This window comes from Poecilia latipinna, unplaced genomic scaffold (assembly GCF_001443285.1).
Source record: "Poecilia latipinna isolate Pla-1442-1.1 unplaced genomic scaffold, P_latipinna-1.0 Scaffold465, whole genome shotgun sequence".
Taxonomy (NCBI): Eukaryota; Metazoa; Chordata; class Actinopteri; order Cyprinodontiformes; family Poeciliidae; genus Poecilia; species Poecilia latipinna.
The window spans coordinates 734,963-755,240 of record NW_015113081.1 but is presented as its reverse complement, the minus strand read 5'-3'; the positions used below and the strand labels follow the sequence as shown (position 1 = coordinate 755,240).

Genomic DNA, 20,278 nt, shown 5'->3' with positions numbered 1-20,278 from the left:
GTGAAAAAAAAAAAAAAACCACACGGGGGCCCCCCTTTTAATCACAAAAAGGGGGTGTTTTTAAAAAAAAAAAAAAAAAAAAAAAAAAAAAACGCCATAAGTCTGGCAACATCTAAGAAAAAGTGGGATTTTCCTCATTAAAAATTCTTGGGGGGCGGGGGGAGCCAGTAGGGCAGCTTCTGCTGCTTTTCATCAAAAGCTTGCCAAAGAGTTCAGATACTCCTGGAAGCCAAAATAAAATATAAGCAATTCTATTTTGTATGTTTCAGTAAAATGGAGCACCTATTTCTCATCTTGTCTCTTTTTATTTTTATTTTCTTTTTGTTTCCTTCATGCTATAGAGTAAAATATCGAACTGAATAGTGAATATCAACAGTTAGATATGAACAGTACGGAATGCCGAGAAACATACTGTGATTAAACTACAACAACCATAATGCCAAGCAACTGATGACGTCTTCGAAACACACCCCTCTCTGTATTGGCTGGTGTTTTCTTAACCCCTTGCAGTGCGCTGCTTGACTGAAGGTGAAGCTCTCCTGCTTTGTTTTGTCTTTGAGGCTAAAATGTCCTCCGGGAGACTGTTAACCGTCCAGGCTCGGACGTGTAAGCGCCTGGTAAGTGACAGTGTGAGAATGTCGATAAAGTTTCTTGCATATCAGCCAAAATAAAGTCATTTTAGCACCTCTATGGCAACAGAAGGCCGTCAGTTGGATCAGCTCTGCTAAGTGTTTACTGTTTGAGAAGCGTCCTTGGAGAAACTTTAACAGTCTGACAGCAGCAGAAAGGGTCATTATGTTATTTGGGTTCACCGTGAATCATAGCACTCATAAAAACAACAAATAAGCCATATACAATTAATAAGTAAACTGCCACGGTCCACTTACTTAGCATGAAACTTAGCATTACTTTGTAATGGGGCTGCAGAGCTGCTTTTTCTTGAATGTAGTTTCTACTGCTAGCTTTATGGCACCCCCGTCATGCATTTTATCCAAAGCTACAGCATTGCTTCTATTTATAAGTTTTGACCTCAGTAATACAACGGGTAAAGTTGGAATGCAATTCTAAGCTTCCCATGTGGCTCTTGACAAAAGGGATGTTTCATAGTATTTAGTAAATCTGGATCACCTTTACCCACTCTGGCCCCATATTACAGGTCAAGAATGGTACAAATTTGGCCCGCCAGCAAATGTGATTTAAATTGTGCAGAAGGATTACAGAGATAAATGTTAAGTGCCAGGTTTCCCGCGGTTCATCAATTTAAAAATAAAGCCGCAATTGATATTAAAATGTCGTAAATTGGATTTCATTGCTGTAATACGTCTCAAATATTAAAATAACTGTTCACATTTATTATTTTTTCAATTGTTTACCTAATGCTTCTCGTTGTAACGTCACGCGATAGCGGAACCAATGAAAGCGATGTTGTTGCGGGCGGGACTCTCAGAGCAGATGCACATCGTTGTTGTAGCAGTAGCAGTGATTGTTTTCATCCTGGACCAGATGGGAAAGTGTAAATTCAACGAAAATTGGCTGTTCATCCAAAATTTTTCAACATGGCTGCGACCGGTACCAGCGAATATGTACGTAGCACGTTGTATTTTGTGCAAGAAATTTTTCAAACTCGGAACGATGGGAATCAAGGCAGTGGAGTCACACATGCGAAGCATGAGACACAAAAGGGCAAAATCAAGCTGCCAACAAACACAAAGTTTTTCCCAGTTCTGTTCCACTCTCGTCTCTCCATCTCCGATATCAGCAACAGAGACAGCAGCGCCACATTTCCGGACATTGTTCGGGGTCACGCCTACACTGAAAACAGAGGTATTGCAGACTTTGAACACTGAGAGAAACACTTGTTTTTATGTTTGAGAGCCTCAACAAGTCCACAAAAACAACATAACTGGTACAACACAAAGTATTTGCAGTTTTTTAATCATTTCACTTTCGGTTTTTTAGTGTAATAAGATGAGATTTATACACCGATTTTTAGTCAGACAGACTTTAGTGCCAGACCAGCTATAAATAAATTTTATTGAGCCTGAGAGGCTGACCCAAACCTTTTTTTTTTTTGTTTCTTTAACCCTTTTTAATTTTTTAATTTTTTTTTTCCCTCACTATTTTGGCTTATGTGACAAGAAGTTTGCACACGTCCCAAGTCGCCTTAGTTCACCCGAGGAAAGCCTAAGAGCAGCCACTTCTTATGTTTACAAGCTCACTTTTACAAAGCAAGTCTTCAAATGCATCCTTGTAAGTTCTAAATCTTTCATGAATTGTTTGAATTGTCATATTTTCCACGGTCTTGTCATCATAGGCTCACAATTACTTTTCCAGAACCTACACATCACGGCCTTCCCTTAATGTAAGTACAGCTATAGGCACCGTAAACAAGCTGTGTTTGGATCACATTTTTAACATGAAACTGTCTGTCAGTTTTATGTAAACAATAAATAAATAAATTGTGTGTTTGCAGGAAGTCGTCATCGTCAGCGCGGTGCGAACTCCAATGGGCTCCTTCAGAGGCAGCCTGGCAGCAGTTCCAGCCACCAAACTGGGCTCTATTGCTATTAAAGGAGCCATAGAGAAAGCAGGTGTGTCCACACAGTTGGTTCCGTCTATGAAAGTTTGCGCCAAAATTTGACGCATGATTTTTGTTTGGTTTTTTAAAGTGAAACAAAGATTGCTCAATTGAAACAAGGTGATGAGTTGACTTTGTTTCCTTCAGGAATTTCTCCTGAAGAGGTGAAGGAAGTTTACATGGGCAACGTGCTTCAGGCGGCGGAGGGCCAGGCTCCCACACGACAGGCCCTGCTGGGGGCAGGTAAGGTCATGTTGGTGCTTTTCTTGTAAAATGGAAAACAAAAACTAAAATGAAGGAGAAAAAAAAAAAACTTCAGTTATTTTTGATAACCGTCCAGTTTAGATATTGAAGCTGTGCCCTTACGCTGCAGTATTATTTTTTTTTTGTCAAATTATATATAGTTTCTATGTTTATCTTTGCGTTACATCCCGATAAGTTAGATTGCAGTAAATATAGCTTTTCGTGTTGCTCAGTGTTTTTGTTTTTTTAACCGAAACTTGCACAGTAAAAAAAATAAATACTTGCCTCTGACTTATACAGCCTTAGTGTTGTTAAATGATAAATAAGGTGGATACAAAAAAAAAAAAAACCTGATATCCCAAATCTGTTTATTCACTTTTCATCTTTTAAATGCATTTTTGAAGTATCGGATCAGGAACAGATATTGACCGATATTCATTTTCAAAGGACTCGCCACTAGTTGAGTTAATTAAACTGATGGAAATGAAAATCTTTTCATATTTTTGTTCCAGGTTTGACAATTGGGACGCCAGCAACAACCATCAACAAAGTGTGTGCTTCTGGGATGAAGTCCATCATGTTGGCGGCACAGAGTCTGATGTGTGGACATCAGGTAAGACAAGTGAGGCTAACAGCAACAAAGTCCAGTTTTACCACGATTTTTTTGCTGCTGTTTGTTTTCCTTTTGAGCTTCAGCTTCACTATCTTATGTTCTGCAACAAGAATGCAACTCCTTTGCAGCGTTTCAGAATAAAAACATGTTTGTGTGTGTTCAGGATGTTATGGTGGCAGGAGGCATGGAGAGCATGTCCAACGTGCCGTACGTGATGGCCAGAGAGGCACCACCCTACGGAGGCGTGAGGATGGAGGACCTCATTGTCAAGGACGGCCTCACGGACGTCTACAACAAGTTCCACATGGTAACCGTTGGAGCAAACTCGTCTCAATCTGTGGGTTTTTTGCAGCGTCACAACATTGCAGTGTGCAACTTCCACAGGGCAACTGTGCCGAGAACACGGCGAAGCAGTGCAAGATCAGCAGAGAGGAGCAGGACGCCTACGCCATCAGCTCCTACAGCCGCAGCAAAGCGGCGCACGAGTCCGGCGTGCTGGCCAAGGAGATCGTCCCAGTCAGCATTCCACAGAGAGGTGCGGGAGCGCCCAGAGAGCGCTGCTCTCGGCAGGGAGTGGCGTTTAAGTTCCACCAGGCTGACGTTTCTGTGGTTCCGTAGGGAAACCAGACGTGGTGGTGTCCGAGGATGAGGAGTGGAGAAGGGTGGACTTCAGCAAAGTGCCCAAACTGAAGGCAGTCTTCCAGAAAGAGAACGGTAACGATCATAGCCGATATGTGTATCGGCAGAACAGGCCTGATTTTGGCTGAATGGTTAATATTCAGACTGCTGATCAGTTGGTCTTCATTTATTTAAAGCTGCAGTATGTAACTTCTATAAAAACGATATTCTTTTACATATTTGTTGATACTGTTACAGTTTGGTATGAGACAGGTAACCTATGAAAAAAATCAAGCTCTTCTGCCTTCTCCCAGTGCTAAATAGAAACATCCAATCAGAGCCAGGAGCTGAGTGTTAGTGCTGTCAGTCATGTATGTGTGCGTGCCACTTCAATACAGCTTCTCTCTGTTGTGGATGCTAAGGCTAGTTAGCATGGCTACCGGTGACAGATAAATGGATTTTCCTGTAACAGTAAGTTGTTTTTCTGCCATAAGCTCACTTAGCAGCGCGTTCACAAAGTTGACTGACAACGCTAAGTCCCTCCTCCTGATTCTGATTGGTTGTTGACAGGGAGTAGTGCATTTCTTTAGACGGCAATAGCAGCACAATCTTTCCACAGATTATTTTTCTCATACTGTCACAACATAGGGATAATTTTCACAAAAGAGGGAAAAACATATTTTTAGAAAAGTCACATACTGAAGCTTTAATGAGTTCTGCTTCTGTTCAGGCACGGTGACGGCGGCTAATGCCAGCACGCTGAACGACGGAGCAGCTGCTCTCGTCCTGATGACGGCAGACGCCGCAAAGAGACTCAAAGTCACGCCGCTGGCCAGGATCGTCTGTAGGTGCCAAACGCAGAAAACGCAGCGATTTGAAGGGATTATCTGTCGAACTCACAGCTCTGATTATCCACAATTTCTTCTTCTTTTCTTCATAGCTTTCGCTGATGCGGCGGTCGCACCCATTGACTTCCCCATCGCTCCGGCGTACGCTGTACCAAAGGTGGGTGGAAGCTGGAGTCAACTAATCTCATTTTCTAGTGTTAAACTAATGAGGCAGAAAACTTTTTAATGAATGTTTCTGACTTTCTTTATGATCAGAAGTTTAGATGCACCATGGCTTCGGTTCACACAGCAGGTCTGGATGCTCAATTCTGACATTCTGCTAAAATCCTGTTTTTGTGTGAGCGTTCATTCTAGTGTTTAAGTGTGACTGTTCTGTTTGAACGGTTTACGACCTCAAAGTCTGCATGAGCAGAAGAAGAACGTAACCATCACACAGCAGCGCACCGTTTATGGTGGTAATAATGGACGCCACCGTCTGTGGTTCGATTTTTAACGTTATCGAGCAACAGGAGCCGACGGCAACGTCACAAGATCATAACAAGACGAAGGAAGATAAAAAAAATAATTTGATTTATTTCAAACAGACTTTTAAAAACAAGAAAACATTTGATTTTATTTGATAACTAGGATCAAATTTAAATGTTTGCATTTGAGATGGAATTTGTTCAAATAGAATTGCATTTTATATTACTATACATAAACCGGATGTTTATGTATCCACTGTAAACCTGCACTAAATAGACAAACTTGATTGCAAAAGAGAACATGATTTGTCATATTCAAAATTAAACTGAAAGAAAAGTCATTATGCAACTTTATACAGAAAATGTACACATGGGTTGCAGGTTCTGGACGCAGCTGGACTGAAGAAGGAGGACATCGCCATGTGGGAGATCAACGAGGCCTTCAGCGTCGTCGTGCTGGCCAACATCAAAATGCTCGACATCGACCCGGCAAAAGTCAACGTCAACGGAGGAGCTGTTTCTTTGGGACACCCGATTGGGTAAGAGGTCATACAGAAAAGTGCAACGGTGGGGATGGTGATCCAGAACGTGTAACACGACTGTAAACCAGCTTGTGGTTCCACAGAACACCAACCTTCACCTTCAAAGAGTTGATATTTTTATATTATAAAGGAGCTAAATCATCCTGATAGTTTTATATCCCATCCACAGTTTCCAGAATTGAATGAATGGAACATTTTTGATTTTATTTGTTTTGTTTATTCCAACTTAATGGTCATGTTTTGATGTCACCACAAGATGGCAGTATTGCACCAACTCGTTAGCCTGGAGATCTGCTTTTTATTCAAAATACGATAACGGCTTCTGTTAAACTCAAACTCGTTGATGAAAGAAGGAACTTTTTGTCTATTTTTGGCAATCAAACCTTTTGAGACTGAAGAAAATGTCTTCCTTTTGCTTTTACAAAACCAGCATTCCTACCTGCTTGAAATTTTTCAGGATGTCTGGGGCGAGGATCGTGGGTCACATGGTGCACAACCTGAAGTCGGGTCAGTACGGACTCGCAGGGATCTGCAACGGAGGAGGCGGAGCGTCTTCCATCCTCATCCAGAAGTTGTAGGGAAAAAAGCTGAAGGAAGCCGTCCGTTTTTTCCTGCTTGTACATCGTGTGGTAGCCGGTTGCTCCGAATGGTTAGAACATCAAGATGACTGTAAAGAGTTCATTTGTTACAACTTTAGTTCCAGGGGCCTTAATCAAACAAAGCATTACACTCAGCCCTCATATCGTCATGACTCCAACGTTCCAAACACTCCCTTGTTTGATGGAATGTCTTGTCAAAATCACGGATTAATATTTAAGCTGTGTAAGGATGTGATTAAATAGTTTTTCAAAGTGTTGTGTGGTTATTGACTGCAGAAACTTAAAAGGTACTCATGATGCAATTCATAAGCCTGCCACTAGAGGCTACAGTTGAGTTTTTTTCCCTGACACCTTTCAGCTAATTATGTGCCAGAGATGAACCAGTTTGGGTGGAACCATATAAAACGAGAAGATGAGGTGAAATTGGTTCTCAACAGAAAAAGGGAATGAAAATGTAAGGTTGTTATAAAGTCTTTTTTTTTTCTTTACAACCTCAAACTGTTGTAACAACCTGATTCAGTTACATAAGTAACTGGCCTTCCTGTGAAAAAGTATTGAGTTGAATTGTTTGAGACCTGCATCCATCTGTGATGTATGGAGTCGGTAAAACGGCAAAGAATAAAGCTTCCTAGAACAGAAGTAACAAGCTACCTAAAAATGAGTTAAAAGTACAATATTTCCCCTTCAAATGTGTTGGAATGAAAATCATAAGTTGCCCCAAAAATAAACAGCCAAAGTAAAGATACTCAACAAAAATGTAATTAAGTACAGTATTCAAGTAAATACTGTCCACCACTGGGTTCCACACAGTCATGACTCTCTACTTTAAGTTTATTTATGTAGCTCATTTCATCAACATGGCAGTTCAAAGTGCTTTACACCACAAAAAAACTTCATACAGTCGTCAGTTATGAAGCAAGCAATAAGCTTTGCACTTTGTTAAATGCCATTAGAATCATCAAGCAAATGCACATCAAACATGTTGATCAATGTTCCACCCACTGCTAATCAAAGGCAACTAAACAGGTGGATTTTGGGCCCTGATTTAAAGCCAGTCAGTGTTTTGGTTGTTTTGCAGTTTTCTGGAAGTTTGTTCCAGATCAGTGGTGGATAGAAGCTGTATTCTGCTTCTCACCATGTTTGGTTCTGGTTCTGTGGATGCAGAGCAGACTACCACAGGGTCTGAGTAGTCTGGAAGGTTGATATGGCAACAAAACCTTAATGTACTTCGCTGTCCGGTGATTTATAAACTAATAGAAGCATTTTAGAAGTTTTATTAGAGAGTGGTCAGATAGGAAAGACATGCAACAAACATCAACAAGCCATTTATAAAAGTATTTTAAAGTCTATTCTCTGATCTACAGTGTAATGATTTTAAACCTGGGGTGATGCTCTCTGCTATCTTCCTGGTTTTAGTGAGAACAGGAGCAGCAGCTGCTTGACCAGCATAGAGTTGATTATTTTTGCTGTTCTGTGATTCGTTGGAATTGTACTTTTAAGAGGGTTTTTTTAATTATTATTCTTTCCTCATCCATCCTTATCTGCTTTCATTCTGTATTGATTATTATGGATTTTATCTTCTGCAAACTGTTCAGCTTTTAGTAAGAAAGCTCTTTATAAATAAAGTTATTAATGAATGACCTCATTAATTGAACTCCACGAATCCTTTTGATCGATGACTCAGTTGCACAGTTTGCCGGTTTTTATTGGCTCTGCCACACCTACTGATCAAGTAGTGTTATCGTCCATTCATCGTTTTGCAGGTGATGGAGGTGAACTGCTCAATACATCACGATACTAATTTCAGACCATATCGCCCAGCCGCATGCAGAACTGTAATCTCCACCAAAATCAGTGATTGAGCTGCTTATATTCTGAACACAAATAGATGCACATTTTGGACTATTTTTGAGACGATGCAGACCTAAAGCGTTCCGTGTTTCGTTGACTTCATTAAAAAAAAAAAAAAAAAAAGCCCCGATATGCGCGGACCAGGTGGGACAATGTGTTCTTCAGCCTCTAGTGGCCGCTGTCTTTCATTCCACCCTTCTCCTGACTGTCTCCTCATTCAAACCGCGAGTTCAACTTTAACTTTAACTGACGCTAAACGTTCTTTTAGTCCAGCAGCTTAGTCACCCACTTATTTTAAAGGACACAGCTAAGTACTCTTTCAAAGCAAAACGATACATGTAAAGCAGAAACACTGTTCTTTTTCTCATTTTTGCAGGCCAGACAAGAGCTAGAAAATGTACAAAGTGACTCTTCACTGATCATTCAGATGGATTAAAATTATGCTTTACGAAATATCCTGTCTCCTTTCACCAAATCCGATCACCTGTCAGATAAACTGAACAGTGCTTATTAATATTTAAAAACTGGCCCATAGTTGCTCATATTTTTTTTTCCCCCTGCATGCTGGGAGGTGACGGTGTGAATCCACCACTAGAGTAAAAGTACTGAGCATGTGACAGAGCAGAACGGCAGAGCTGAAGGTGAGATGGAAGAAACACTTCCATCTTCCAAAACAAGAATTTCAGTGAATTTTGTTATATAAACTCAAGCAAATTAACATTTATTTTGTTATCTTTTAAAAACTAATTTTATCTTTTGCAGGTTTGGCTCCAGAGCAGTGAGACCAGCTTCAGTATGCAAAGCAATCAGGTAGGTTTTGTGTATAAAAAGCACCAGGTAAGAGTATCCCGTTTTAGACTGAAACCATCAAGGTTATTTCTGAACAAGTTAGAACTGTGAACTGAACTGTGTTTTCTTTCCCCTTTACGTCCAGGAAAGCGAACATATCTACGACAACGCGGTGTTTCAGAATGACATGGGGAGACCCCCTCCATATTCTCTAAGTGTTTACCCACAGATCCCCAGCTACACCTCTGGCCCTGCTCAGATCAACACCCAGCAGACTGCAGCACCTCCGCCACGGCAGAAGAAGGGTACGGCCAAAATTTGATTCGTAGCTTACATAAAGTTGTGCTGGGGATTTTAAGGCAGGTGAAAAATAAATGTAATCATTGAGGTATATGTGTAAAGAGATGAATGAACATATGTTGTTTTGCTTCCACTTTCTAAATCCAGGTTCAGTTATGCTTTCAGAGAAACAGCCACAGCCTCAACAATAATGTGCTTATTCACTTTCGCTTCACTTAACCTGGCGTCAAGTAGGGATTTCATGTGACTGATGAACAATGAGCGGCGTCACTGCGAAGTGTAATTTTTTCCTAATTGATCATCAGAAAATTGTGGGGTAACTCATTCTGTTTATTACACACCTAATCGGGTAAATGAGTCCATCTGTTTGTGATGTAATGTCAGTATAAATTCAGATGTTCTGTTTTCTGGCCTTGGAGAAAAAAAATGTTAGTCTCTAGATTTGCAAAGTTGGGAGAGGCATAACCTGAAACATCAGCAGTTGTAGCAGAATCTAGAAAACATTCAGTCTGAGCAACTGAATCGAATTTGAAGTTTGTTGTTGTACTGGAATAATATTTAAGAGTTCAAGAGGTACGAATACTTTAGCAAACCATGGTTTTTAATTAATAAAACGATCTCATGTTAATAATCAGCACCACACCTCAGCTTTAACTGACTATTTAAAACATTAAAATAATTTATCTTGATGGCTTGCTATAACACAGTTAACTTTTACTGTGGAAAAAATAAAGCATTTCCAACTTAGGGCCACTTTATTTTGTTTGTATATATGGTTGCTATTAACCCATAATGTTTGCTTACCAGTGTCAACATTATAAACTGTACAGCAAAACTCCTTCAGTCTGCAGTCATGAATTTAATCATTTTCAAAGTGACAGATTCCAAAATATTATCTTTTAGTTTGAGTAATTTTTCATGACATTTAAAAAAAACATACTCAATCTTAAAGGCAGTGCAACCTAAATGAAACAGCAAGAAATAGAAATGACATCATACATGAAATAATCTTTAATAACAGATCAAAATAAAAAAATACAACCTGTGAGAAAAACATAGTTACACTTAATATTTCTTAACTGGCACAGCTGAAAAATAGGGGGCACCCATGTAATTTTACTATAGAACAATAACAAAAAGCCCTCTGAAGAGCTGAAACTGGTAAGAAAGTATCATTATCTACAATAAAATTGGTCCCATATGGCTAAAATGCAGCTTAGTCACAAAAAAACCATAACACCCAAAGCAACATAAAAACTGTAACCTATATATGTAACCAACATATAAAGCCTACATTTTAGGAGACATTTCTTGTGTTGTCATGGGACAATTTTTTGGGGCAAAAAATTTTAGCCCCAAATTAAATATTTATTTTGCGAACTAAATATTTATTTTCCAAACTAAACATTTAATTTTCAAACTAAATATTTGGCTTACTGGCAACCTAAAAATTTAGTTAATATGGAAATTAGCCTGCCGATAAACGGAAGTGGAATGTCAAAATAAAAGCTGAGTTTTGCGGACTTCTATTAAATTCTGCTGCTGGCAGAAATGGGTCGCCTCCGTCGTCTCGCAGGTAAAGTTTGTTTTTTAATATGTATGTAATCTATTCTTTTTATCTTGGCATGTCCAAGATGTTAGTTGAAAACATAGGGCGTAAATTTTTAGCGGCTATCCAGATGTTTACTCATGTTTCTATAGCAACAGTTTTCTGTATCAACGTCCACCATTACAGCCAAGCCAGAACACTTCCGGTTCATGTTAGATTCACGTTTTAGCTGCTTTACACCTGCTAGCAACGTTTTTAAAGCAAACAGTTTTTGGACTCATTTTCACATACATAATTTTATTTTACGAACGAATAAACAGAAAGTCTTAAACTTCCATTGCTGCTCTAAAGAAATTTAAGAGTAAATGAACAGGAACTTGAAGTGTTCTGGCTTGACAGTACTGTCGTGCATTGATTCAACTGTTCCTGGAAAACAATGTTTCTCAAACTTTTTCAGGCTGAGGATCATTTAGCCCATTTAACAAAATACTCACGGACCACCTACCTTGAAATAAAACCATGAAAAAGATTTCCAATGATGTCAAACGGCATGGAAATAAATAACTATTTTACACTTGTAAAGTGAGACTGTTGTAAGTACAAACAGAGATTGCTGCAAAGTACAAAGTAAACGTCTGTGTAGCCGTTAAAACGGCACATCCTATGTTTTCAACTAACACGTAACATGTCGGCTCTAGAGGAGTAGAATCGACGATTAAAAATAAAATGTTACTTGAGCAACGATTCAGTACCGCGAGCTGCGGAGTTTATACACAGGGTCTCAAATCCCTTTTACTTTGGTATTCCACTTTCGCTAATGCAAATTAGCTTTTCGGCAAGCTAATTTGAATATTAGCTAAATAATTAGCTTGGAACCAACCTAAATATTTAGTTTGTAAAATTTATATTTTCCTGACTAGACTGTGCTAAATATTTAGCTCAGACTTAACCATATAGTTTGGGCACTAATATTTAGCTTCGTGACAAAACAGTTAATTTGAAAGCTAAATAGTTTGTAAAATGTGTACTTAGCTTGTGAATTCAATATTGAGTTTGGAATGGTGACATTTATAAATGTAACATGGTGAAAATATGACTTTTTAAAATGAACTCCCATATTTTTTTCTCTATGACAAGCTAAATTAACCAAAAATTTTGATATAATTATACCGTTTTTTTTTACTGTATAACTTTGAAAACAGCACCTTACACTCCTATACCTGACTTAAAACATGAAAAGTTTCACCTGATTTTATGTCAGACAGAAAAAAAAGATGGGTATTTTTCAGTGATGCTGTGTAATACGGAGTTCCTTCTTTCATTTGCATTCTAATTTTAATATTGTTCTGCTTCCACAGCAAAAAAGTTGCGTCCCTGGAAGCGCACCATCTATATTACTCTGTCTGTGGTTACCACCCTGATAGTGGTCATCGTCTTGCTCTGGTATTTCTGTACGTTCACTTAGAGAACCTTGTGACTTGACTTTGTTTTTGAACTTAAGTGTGATTCTGCTTGTGTCCTTCCTCTTCCCTTTTTATTAGTTGTTGTTGTTTCTATGTGTGTCTTTGCAGTATATTACAAGTGTCCATTTGGGAAGTCATGTGGACCGGGTGGGAAGTGTCTGAAGACCACCCAGTGGTGTGATGGTGTACAGCACTGTTTAAACGGAGCAGATGAGTCCCAATGCTGTAAGATATCGAGATGGAAATCCTACATGTTCCTCACTAACGTATACACCATGCGCCATTGTCTTCCCTGAGTACGGTTGTTTGTTTTACACAGTTCGCCTGCAGGGGATCGATTTCATGTTGCAAAGTTATTCATCAAAAGACAAACTCTGGTTGCCTGTGTGTGCTGAGAAGTGGAATGACAACTACGGGACTACTGTGTGTGTGCAGATGGGCTACGACAGGTGCTAATAGTTTATTCCCATATCTGCTGAATTTAAGACTGTAATTGAACGCAAAGTATTTGCATGCATGATTTTCACAATGTTACACAGCAAACTCTGAAATATGTGACCTACATTTGTGCCCAGGTCCCTGACTCAATACTTTGTAGAGCCACCTTTTAGCTGCATTTACATTGGAGTATATTTTTACCAACTGTTCACATCTTACATTTCTACTTGTTCTTTAATGCAAAATAGCTCTAGCTCAATCAGTTTACATCAAGAGCATCTGCAAACACCAATTTTCAAATTTTGCCGTAAATTCTCAGCTAGATTTAGTTCCAGACTTTGATTAGGAAATTGTAGCACATAAAATATTGATTTGTCTTTAATCTAAACCATCACATTGCAGCTACGGCTGTATGTTTAGGGTTGTTGTCAAAATTTAAAGTTAAAAAGGAGGTGGGGAGGGGGATTATTTTATATCCTGATAATTAAATTGGTCTCTACTCTGAAAATTCCAACTTGCAACACTAATCTACGTGTGCTACAAACAAAGTGGTTGACAATTATAATATAGGTGACCAGGCAGGGTGACCAATCAGATTTCAAGGTTAGTTGTATATTGTCCTTTAAGTTATGTGACAGATAAGCAGCTTAAACTCCATGAGTGATGTGGTAAATTGCATGTTAAAACTGACAACTGTGCAAAAGTTCAGTCAAGATTTTGTCTTAATTACTATTAACTGCTTTACCAAAATTGATTACTTTTTTTATCTAAAAGTTCCATCCATCCAGCTATCCATCTTTGGGATTTTTTTTAGCTGGTAACAAACTTAAAGTTTGTAAAAGTATCCGCCATATATTCATTGTAAGCTTTCGTATTTAAAGATCTCAGTGTCGTGTTGAGAGTAATGGTAGGACACAAGTGCAGGCAATGAAACAGTGTCTCCCATAGCATTCAGTCCAGGAGAGAAACAACTAAAGTAACAGAGAAGATTTGGGACATTTGCTTTATAACGGAGGATCTAGCAAAGAGTGACAGATGAAGAAGAGCTTAGCTATTGAGGAGGACATGGAGATGACAAAGGACTCAGAGAGATAACGGGCGAACGGATGCAGCTGGGGATGGGAGCAGGCAGAGGCAAAAGAGGAAATAATTAACACCAGGGGAGCAGAATTATGGAAGCTGAGAGCAGACACTTTCTGCATATGTTTTTTTTCTCGAGATAAGTTAATCTTGATGAGTGGTGTGTATTAAATCTCACTCCATCTTTCAAATGCAAGTCAAACTGGAATGCATTTGAAGGATGGAATGAGGTTTAACACTTGAGGAAACCAACAGGAAATCAACTCATTATCTCGAGCAAGCCACAAGTTAGAAGCATATACGGAGAACCTCTGTTCTCAACTTTCACACAGAAAGGAAGGATGAGGGTGAGGTGAAAAATGAGTAAAGCAAGAAGAATGTGAAGAGGAAAAGAAACATTATAAAAACCTTATAAAACAGCGAGCAGAAAGAAACACGAATCTAAACAAATCCAAAGTACAATGAAACGAACGGAACCGACACTAAACAACAAAGGAATGATGAAAACATAGACAGAGAAGGCTAAACATTGGATCATAACATTGAATACTCTAAAAAGAAGTCACTGTTTCTTGTCTCTCTGTGTATCCCACAGAAATTTTTATGGGGGCTCTACTGAAGTCAGCTTTAGAACCTCAGCCCCAGAAGGATACTTGAAACTAATTTCTGGAAGTACCTATAAATCCCCGATACAGTCACAGCTCAAACGCAGGTATGGCCACACCATCATATAAGTATGGATAGTGATTTACAGAGTGAAGTGATAATAACATAATAATCTTATCTTACTTTACCTTGCAGCTCACAGTGCTCAGTCAAAGCCGTTAAACTCCAATGCATTGGTGAGTTCCTAATTGGCACAAGAGCACAAGAAAAGATATTAGTGCATAACTCATGAAAGAATAAATCAGACAAGTACAGAGACTTTCTGTTTGTGACAGGGTGAAATACTAAATTACAATTTTATTTACTTTTTTTGGTTCTTCTCCTCTGAATGTTGAGAATGTGGCAAGAGTTTGAGCGGTCGCATCGTAGGTGGCACCGAGGCGGTGAACGGAGCTTGGCCGTGGCAGGTCAGCCTCCAGATTTACTCTCAGCATGTGTGCGGAGGCGCCATCATCAGCCCAAGCTGGATCCTGAGTGCAGCACACTGCTTCAAACCGTGAGTCGTTACTCGGTGTTTTCTAAATAAACGCAAAACACTCAAGCGTTTAGGTCTCATGGGCATAATTTAATACCATGTGATTGGAATGTTAAGAATTTAGCTGCTGACATTCTGACGACAAAATGATGAAACGTTTCGGCGCTAGGATGAGGCAGATTTTTGGCCGTATCCAAATTGGGAACTTTTTTTTAGCATCATACAAAGAAGAAGACAACCGGAACTAGGAGGATCGTAGTTTGGAGTGTTTTTTCTTTTTTTTTTATGATTTGATTCACATGTGATTTTTATAGAGTTTCTTATTAATTGGAAAAACCACAATTGCGAAATTGTGTTTTTGTCATTAGCAGACGATCAACAAAACTTTTGTTGCATTTGCAATGGAAACTGTTACAATGAGGCTTTTAAAAGGGCGGTCGACCATCTTACCTTTGGGGTTAACGTGTATCTCAGGTGATTGGCTACACAGAGAACCAGGGTATAAAGATGCCAGCCGTCTGCAAATTCCAACCATTCAACTTCAACCCAAAATTTGAACCATATCAAACTCTGATAAGCGCTTTTAATGTTCTCTTATGCATCTACGAGGTATTGTGTATGTCTGGAGACGATCACCTTCTCGATAAGCCTGTCGCAATAAGCAATTAATCAGTTGTATGTGGTTTTTATTTACTCTTTTTTAACATTTTTAATCAGTTTTGGTTGGTCTGCTTTATTTCGTCTATTTAAAATGTCTTCCAGTTTCAGTATGGACTGTCCTGTACAAAACTAAGGTTTATTAGTCTCTGAGGCGGAGAACTTGCATTGTTGTGGCATTTACCGCTATATTACTTAAAAATGATTTCAAAATAACAATATTATAGTAATTACTGGGACAATTTATTGTCCAGCAAAATTTGTTTTGACTTGATGCTGACCGTGCCTTCTCAGCTCTTCCAGGACAACAAGACGGCTTTCGACTGGCTTGTGGTGTTCACGTGAAAGAGGCTGCCGTTCCCACGGTCAAAGTAGCTGCTCCAGAAATGACGTGACTTGTGCTCTCTTGACAGCTTTCGTTTCCTTGAAAACCCAGTCTTTACAAACTTGCATCTGGACAAACTTTGAACCAAATTATGTCTACATTGGACCTCTTAGTTTTGTTGGTTTCAATATCAAGCTCTGTGCTATGTACTTATCTAATGACTGGGTGTCATGCGGTAGCAATGTGCGTCATGTTTACAACTCGGTGATCTGTTCTGTTCTTGATTGTACAACAAAAAATGATTCGTGTATGGCTTGCTGATAAAACGTGTCGAGAGATCCTCTAAATTTGTTTCCCATGACAGATTTTCTGATCCTAAAATATGGGCGGCAACCTATGGGGATGTGTACCTGCCAGACCTGCAACCTAGAAGGTCAGTGAAGAGAATCATTTGTCATCAGGATTTTGACACTAAGACCAATGCCTACGACATCGCATTGGTAAAACTCAATAGGCCCATCATTTTCACACGTAAGTGCTTTTTCTTTAAATCCACTTTTTATCTTTAGACGAACGTCTATGAGAACAATCAATTCACTTCATCTTGACAAAATGCATTATATTTATTTGTATAGAAAGAACAGTGAGACCAGTGTGTCTCCCCAATGCTGGACTTCAGGTAAATAGCAGCAGTGAAGCCTGGATCACTGGATGGGGGCAATTGTATCCATCTGGTGAGCTGATTGAACATATCCAGCTTTTCTGATCCTTTCATGCTGTTTTCATTCTCAAATTTTCCTCCCTGTGTTTCTTTTTTCCTAATTTTTCTGAATTTTGCTTCCAGCACATGTTGAGGAGCAGTAATTGTCATGATTGACTAAGTTATACGGAAGCCGAAGAGGGCGTTTACCATATATACTTTGTCCCGATGGTTTTCTCGAGATAAGTTAATTTCCTGGTTGTTTTCTCAAGATAAAACAATTTTCTGTTTTCCGGAGATAATGACTTAATTTCCCGTATCTTGAGGTAACTTAATTTCCCGTTTTCCACATACGGTTTTCTCGCTCTAACGTGTTAATTTCCCGATGGTTTTATGTGTGTATTAAACACGATTTCATCCTTCAACCGCTTGCCACAATGGCATGCATTTCAAGGTTGGATTCAGGATCAAAACCCACACCAATCATCAAATTTTGTTTTCTCGCGATTAACTCATTATCTCTAGGGAAAAAAAACAAAACAAAAAAAAGGCGGGTATATGTACCCGTTATCTGAAGAAAACAATTTGGAAAAAGCATGTGCGGAAAATGTCCACTTTCGACTTCCGTAAAGTTAACTATAGATTTGCAATTTTTTTAAATTTTTTTTTTTCAGGTCCATCTCCTGATATACTACATCAAGCTCAGGTTACCGTTTATAGTAAAGATATATGTAATAATCGTTTCGTGCTGCATGGGAAGGTAACCAAGACCATGTTCTGCGCAGGCAAACTGCAAGGAGGCGTCGATTCCTGCCAAGTTAGTTTTTGCCTCATAAGCTCTCGCATGCCAGAGCTACATAATCACAACTAAGAATCAGATGTTAGAATTGTTTTGGATGATTTCAGGATAATTTAATTAGTAATTCTCTGACCACTCAGAGAATTTTTATTTTAGGATAGTGTATGTAAATTTCATAGGAAAAATGTTTTGGTATCAAAACGTTTAAAAGAAATCTAGCTAATGCTTCAAATATGACATCAGCTGCTTTGTTGTTTTCAGCTGTCTGTAGGTTTCCTTGTCTTATATTTTGTTTAGTAAAATAAATAAAGCAATGCTACGCTGTAAAAAAAACAAACAAATAAACAAAGTCTCTACTTTACGTCAAAATACCTGCAGCCGTGGTTGCCAGAGTTTTACCATACCAGTACAGTAAAGCCTGTATTTATAAATTTTATACAGATCATTGTATAAATATAGTAAAATGCCTATTTGTATGGTAAAATTCTGTGGTTGCCACAATTTTACCGAAATTAAAAGTTTGGCAGCCACAGTTGTTGGTATTTTACCATAAAATAGAGATGGTTTTTTTTTTGTTTGTTTTTTTTTACATTATTTATGGAACATCAGAAGTCAAGAATGCAGCAAAAGCTTGTGTCAGCATATTGTTTTTATGACGTTACATTTCTTTCATGTGTCATAAATGCATTGTCCTGACAAATTTCTGCCCTGTGTCCTGCAGGGTGACAGTGGAGGACCTCTGGTGGTTAAGACAGGAAATGTATGGTGGCTGATAGGGATCACTAGCTGGGGCTATGGATGTGGTTTGAGGACAAAGCCAGGAATGTACACCAATGTATCTTTCTTTAGGGAGTGGATACACAAACAAATGCAGGTACAGTATTGTGCATCAACGTCTCATCTAATTTAATTATTGAATTTTATCTTCTAAATCTGCACCGTTGAATGATTAAGAAAGCAAAACCAAACATCTAGTCCTTATTTTTATGTTTACATGTAAGCAGGTCTCTGTTTTTTGCAGCTAAATACTGCTAAACTCTACACTTCAGATTTTTATTTGATCTTGCTTTGTGCTTCCAAGACATTCAAATGTGTTTTTGTGGAATCTGGTAGTTCTTTATGACATGGCTTAAAACTATGTGAACCATTTGCAGATTTTAAAACCATAAACATTAGCACAAATATCTAATTCTGCCTTTCCTTTTCAATCTCCACAGGATGAGTGGCAGACAGAACTCTGAGGTTCCTACCAATGCATTTTGAGTCCAAAACAAATTCAATTCTAGAATTTTTCAAGAATTGGGGAAAAAAACCTTATTAAATATGCTTGTTTCTCAATGCAAGCATTTAATGTTTGCTTTTAGAAAAAAAAAATCTAGCTATTTATTTGCTCAGATGTGTGAGATTATCTACTGGATCTATCTGGAAATACCTTGTTGTCCACCTGGAAGAGCTGCAGGAGTTGCAGAATTGGGAAGGAACAGTCCACCTGATGAAGACCCAATTAAATTTAAACCTGGACCCAAACTACCTGCAAATCCTTGTTCAGTTACCATGAAGGAGAAAACCTGCTATAAAAATGCACATATTTGTCTGAATGTGGATTCCTGCCACCATTAATGAACAGTTAACTTACTCATTAATCTAGATGTGACATCCCAGGATTCCCACGAGGTAACATGCTACAAGGTGCGACTTTACAGAAACTGAACTATTTCCTTGTTGAGAAATATAGGGAGATGGTTTGAGGAAATGTTCAGGCTGAGATTTGCTTTTATTATTTAACTGGAAATGTACATTTAAATTTAACTGTCTTATTCAATATTCTGTATATTCTCACTGTTTCAAAAGTCTGTGTGAGGCGATTTCTGAAATGTTGCTTTGTAAAACGACTGTAAATGATTCACCAAATGTTTGTGGAACTCCTGAGAGTAAACTTTTCACCAAACTTTTTGAATCTTGGATTTTACTTTTTGGGGTGTTAATTGATACGAAGTGCTACAACTAATGTTTTGTTTTGTTTTTTATCTCACTTAACAGTTGCTTTTTTTGTTTTATGAATTAGACATGTAGAGCATTTTCTTCTAAATCTTCCTTGTTCTACTTTTGTACAATTATGAAATAATCAACCTTGAAAACATATACAAAGATTGGAGTTCAGACATAGGATTGACATCACATCCAGGTAGATTGTGTTCTCTTAGCAAGTTGGAAGCTAACTACTGCTTTGAGACAATAATGTATTTCCATACATTTCCAGCAACAAAGAAATTTGTGTCTTTTCTTTGCAAACAAATATTGCACTATACACTGAGGTAGTGACACAATACCAGCGATCAAAAGTTATATTTAAGCTGAGTTTTGAACACTACATTTATTGATTGAGATATTATTTCTAATTAAATGCATTGATTTCATTTGAGGAGAATAGAGAAACAGACCAGATACAATTAATTAGATGGAATAATTAAATATTCCTGCATGTCATAGTTAAAGTGTTTTCTTTTTTCCCCTTCTTCCCCTTTCCTCTCTTTGATCCTTCTCCATCAGTCGGGTGTCGAATCACTGCTCATGGCAGTTGGCTTACTGTTTGGCAGATGTTCAATCTCCCAGACTACATCTGCTACCTTTTTGTACCAATTAATGGGCCCCTGATACTGAGCCAACACCTCTTCAGTGGG

The 20,278-nt window shown here is 38.5% G+C and overlaps 2 protein-coding genes across 3 annotated transcripts; both read left to right on the top strand.

Annotated features, from left to right (window-relative positions):
- The first annotated feature begins 487 nt into the window (after positions 1 to 487).
- On the top strand, positions 488 to 6,757 carry acat1 (acetyl-CoA acetyltransferase 1). 2 transcript variants are annotated; one of them, XM_015039236.1, is made up of 12 exons: positions 488 to 617; positions 2,315 to 2,362; positions 2,474 to 2,591; positions 2,726 to 2,821; positions 3,334 to 3,434; positions 3,598 to 3,741; positions 3,819 to 3,969; positions 4,053 to 4,148; positions 4,783 to 4,896; positions 4,993 to 5,057; positions 5,746 to 5,903; positions 6,364 to 6,757. In XM_015039236.1, the coding sequence occupies exons 1-12, from the start codon at positions 567 to 569 to the stop codon at positions 6,482 to 6,484; spliced, it is 1,263 nt and encodes a 420-aa protein (XP_014894722.1). In that variant the 5' UTR covers positions 488 to 566; the 3' UTR covers positions 6,485 to 6,757. The 2 variants fall into 2 exon arrangements, with proteins under 2 accessions (XP_014894722.1, XP_014894721.1); XM_015039235.1 differs by lacking the exon at positions 488 to 617 and adding an exon at positions 660 to 1,824.
- A 4,162-nt stretch (positions 6,758 to 10,919) lies between these two features.
- On the top strand, positions 10,920 to 19,124 carry tmprss2 (transmembrane serine protease 2). The gene is made up of 12 exons (XM_015039221.1): positions 10,920 to 11,021; positions 12,353 to 12,445; positions 12,566 to 12,682; positions 12,777 to 12,906; positions 14,571 to 14,687; positions 14,777 to 14,817; positions 14,978 to 15,137; positions 16,463 to 16,629; positions 16,734 to 16,832; positions 17,473 to 17,615; positions 18,319 to 18,471; positions 18,815 to 19,124. The coding sequence occupies exons 1-12, from the start codon at positions 10,997 to 10,999 to the stop codon at positions 18,836 to 18,838; spliced, it is 1,269 nt and encodes a 422-aa protein (XP_014894707.1). The 5' UTR covers positions 10,920 to 10,996; the 3' UTR covers positions 18,839 to 19,124.
- The last annotated feature ends 1,154 nt before the right edge of the window (positions 19,125 to 20,278 follow it).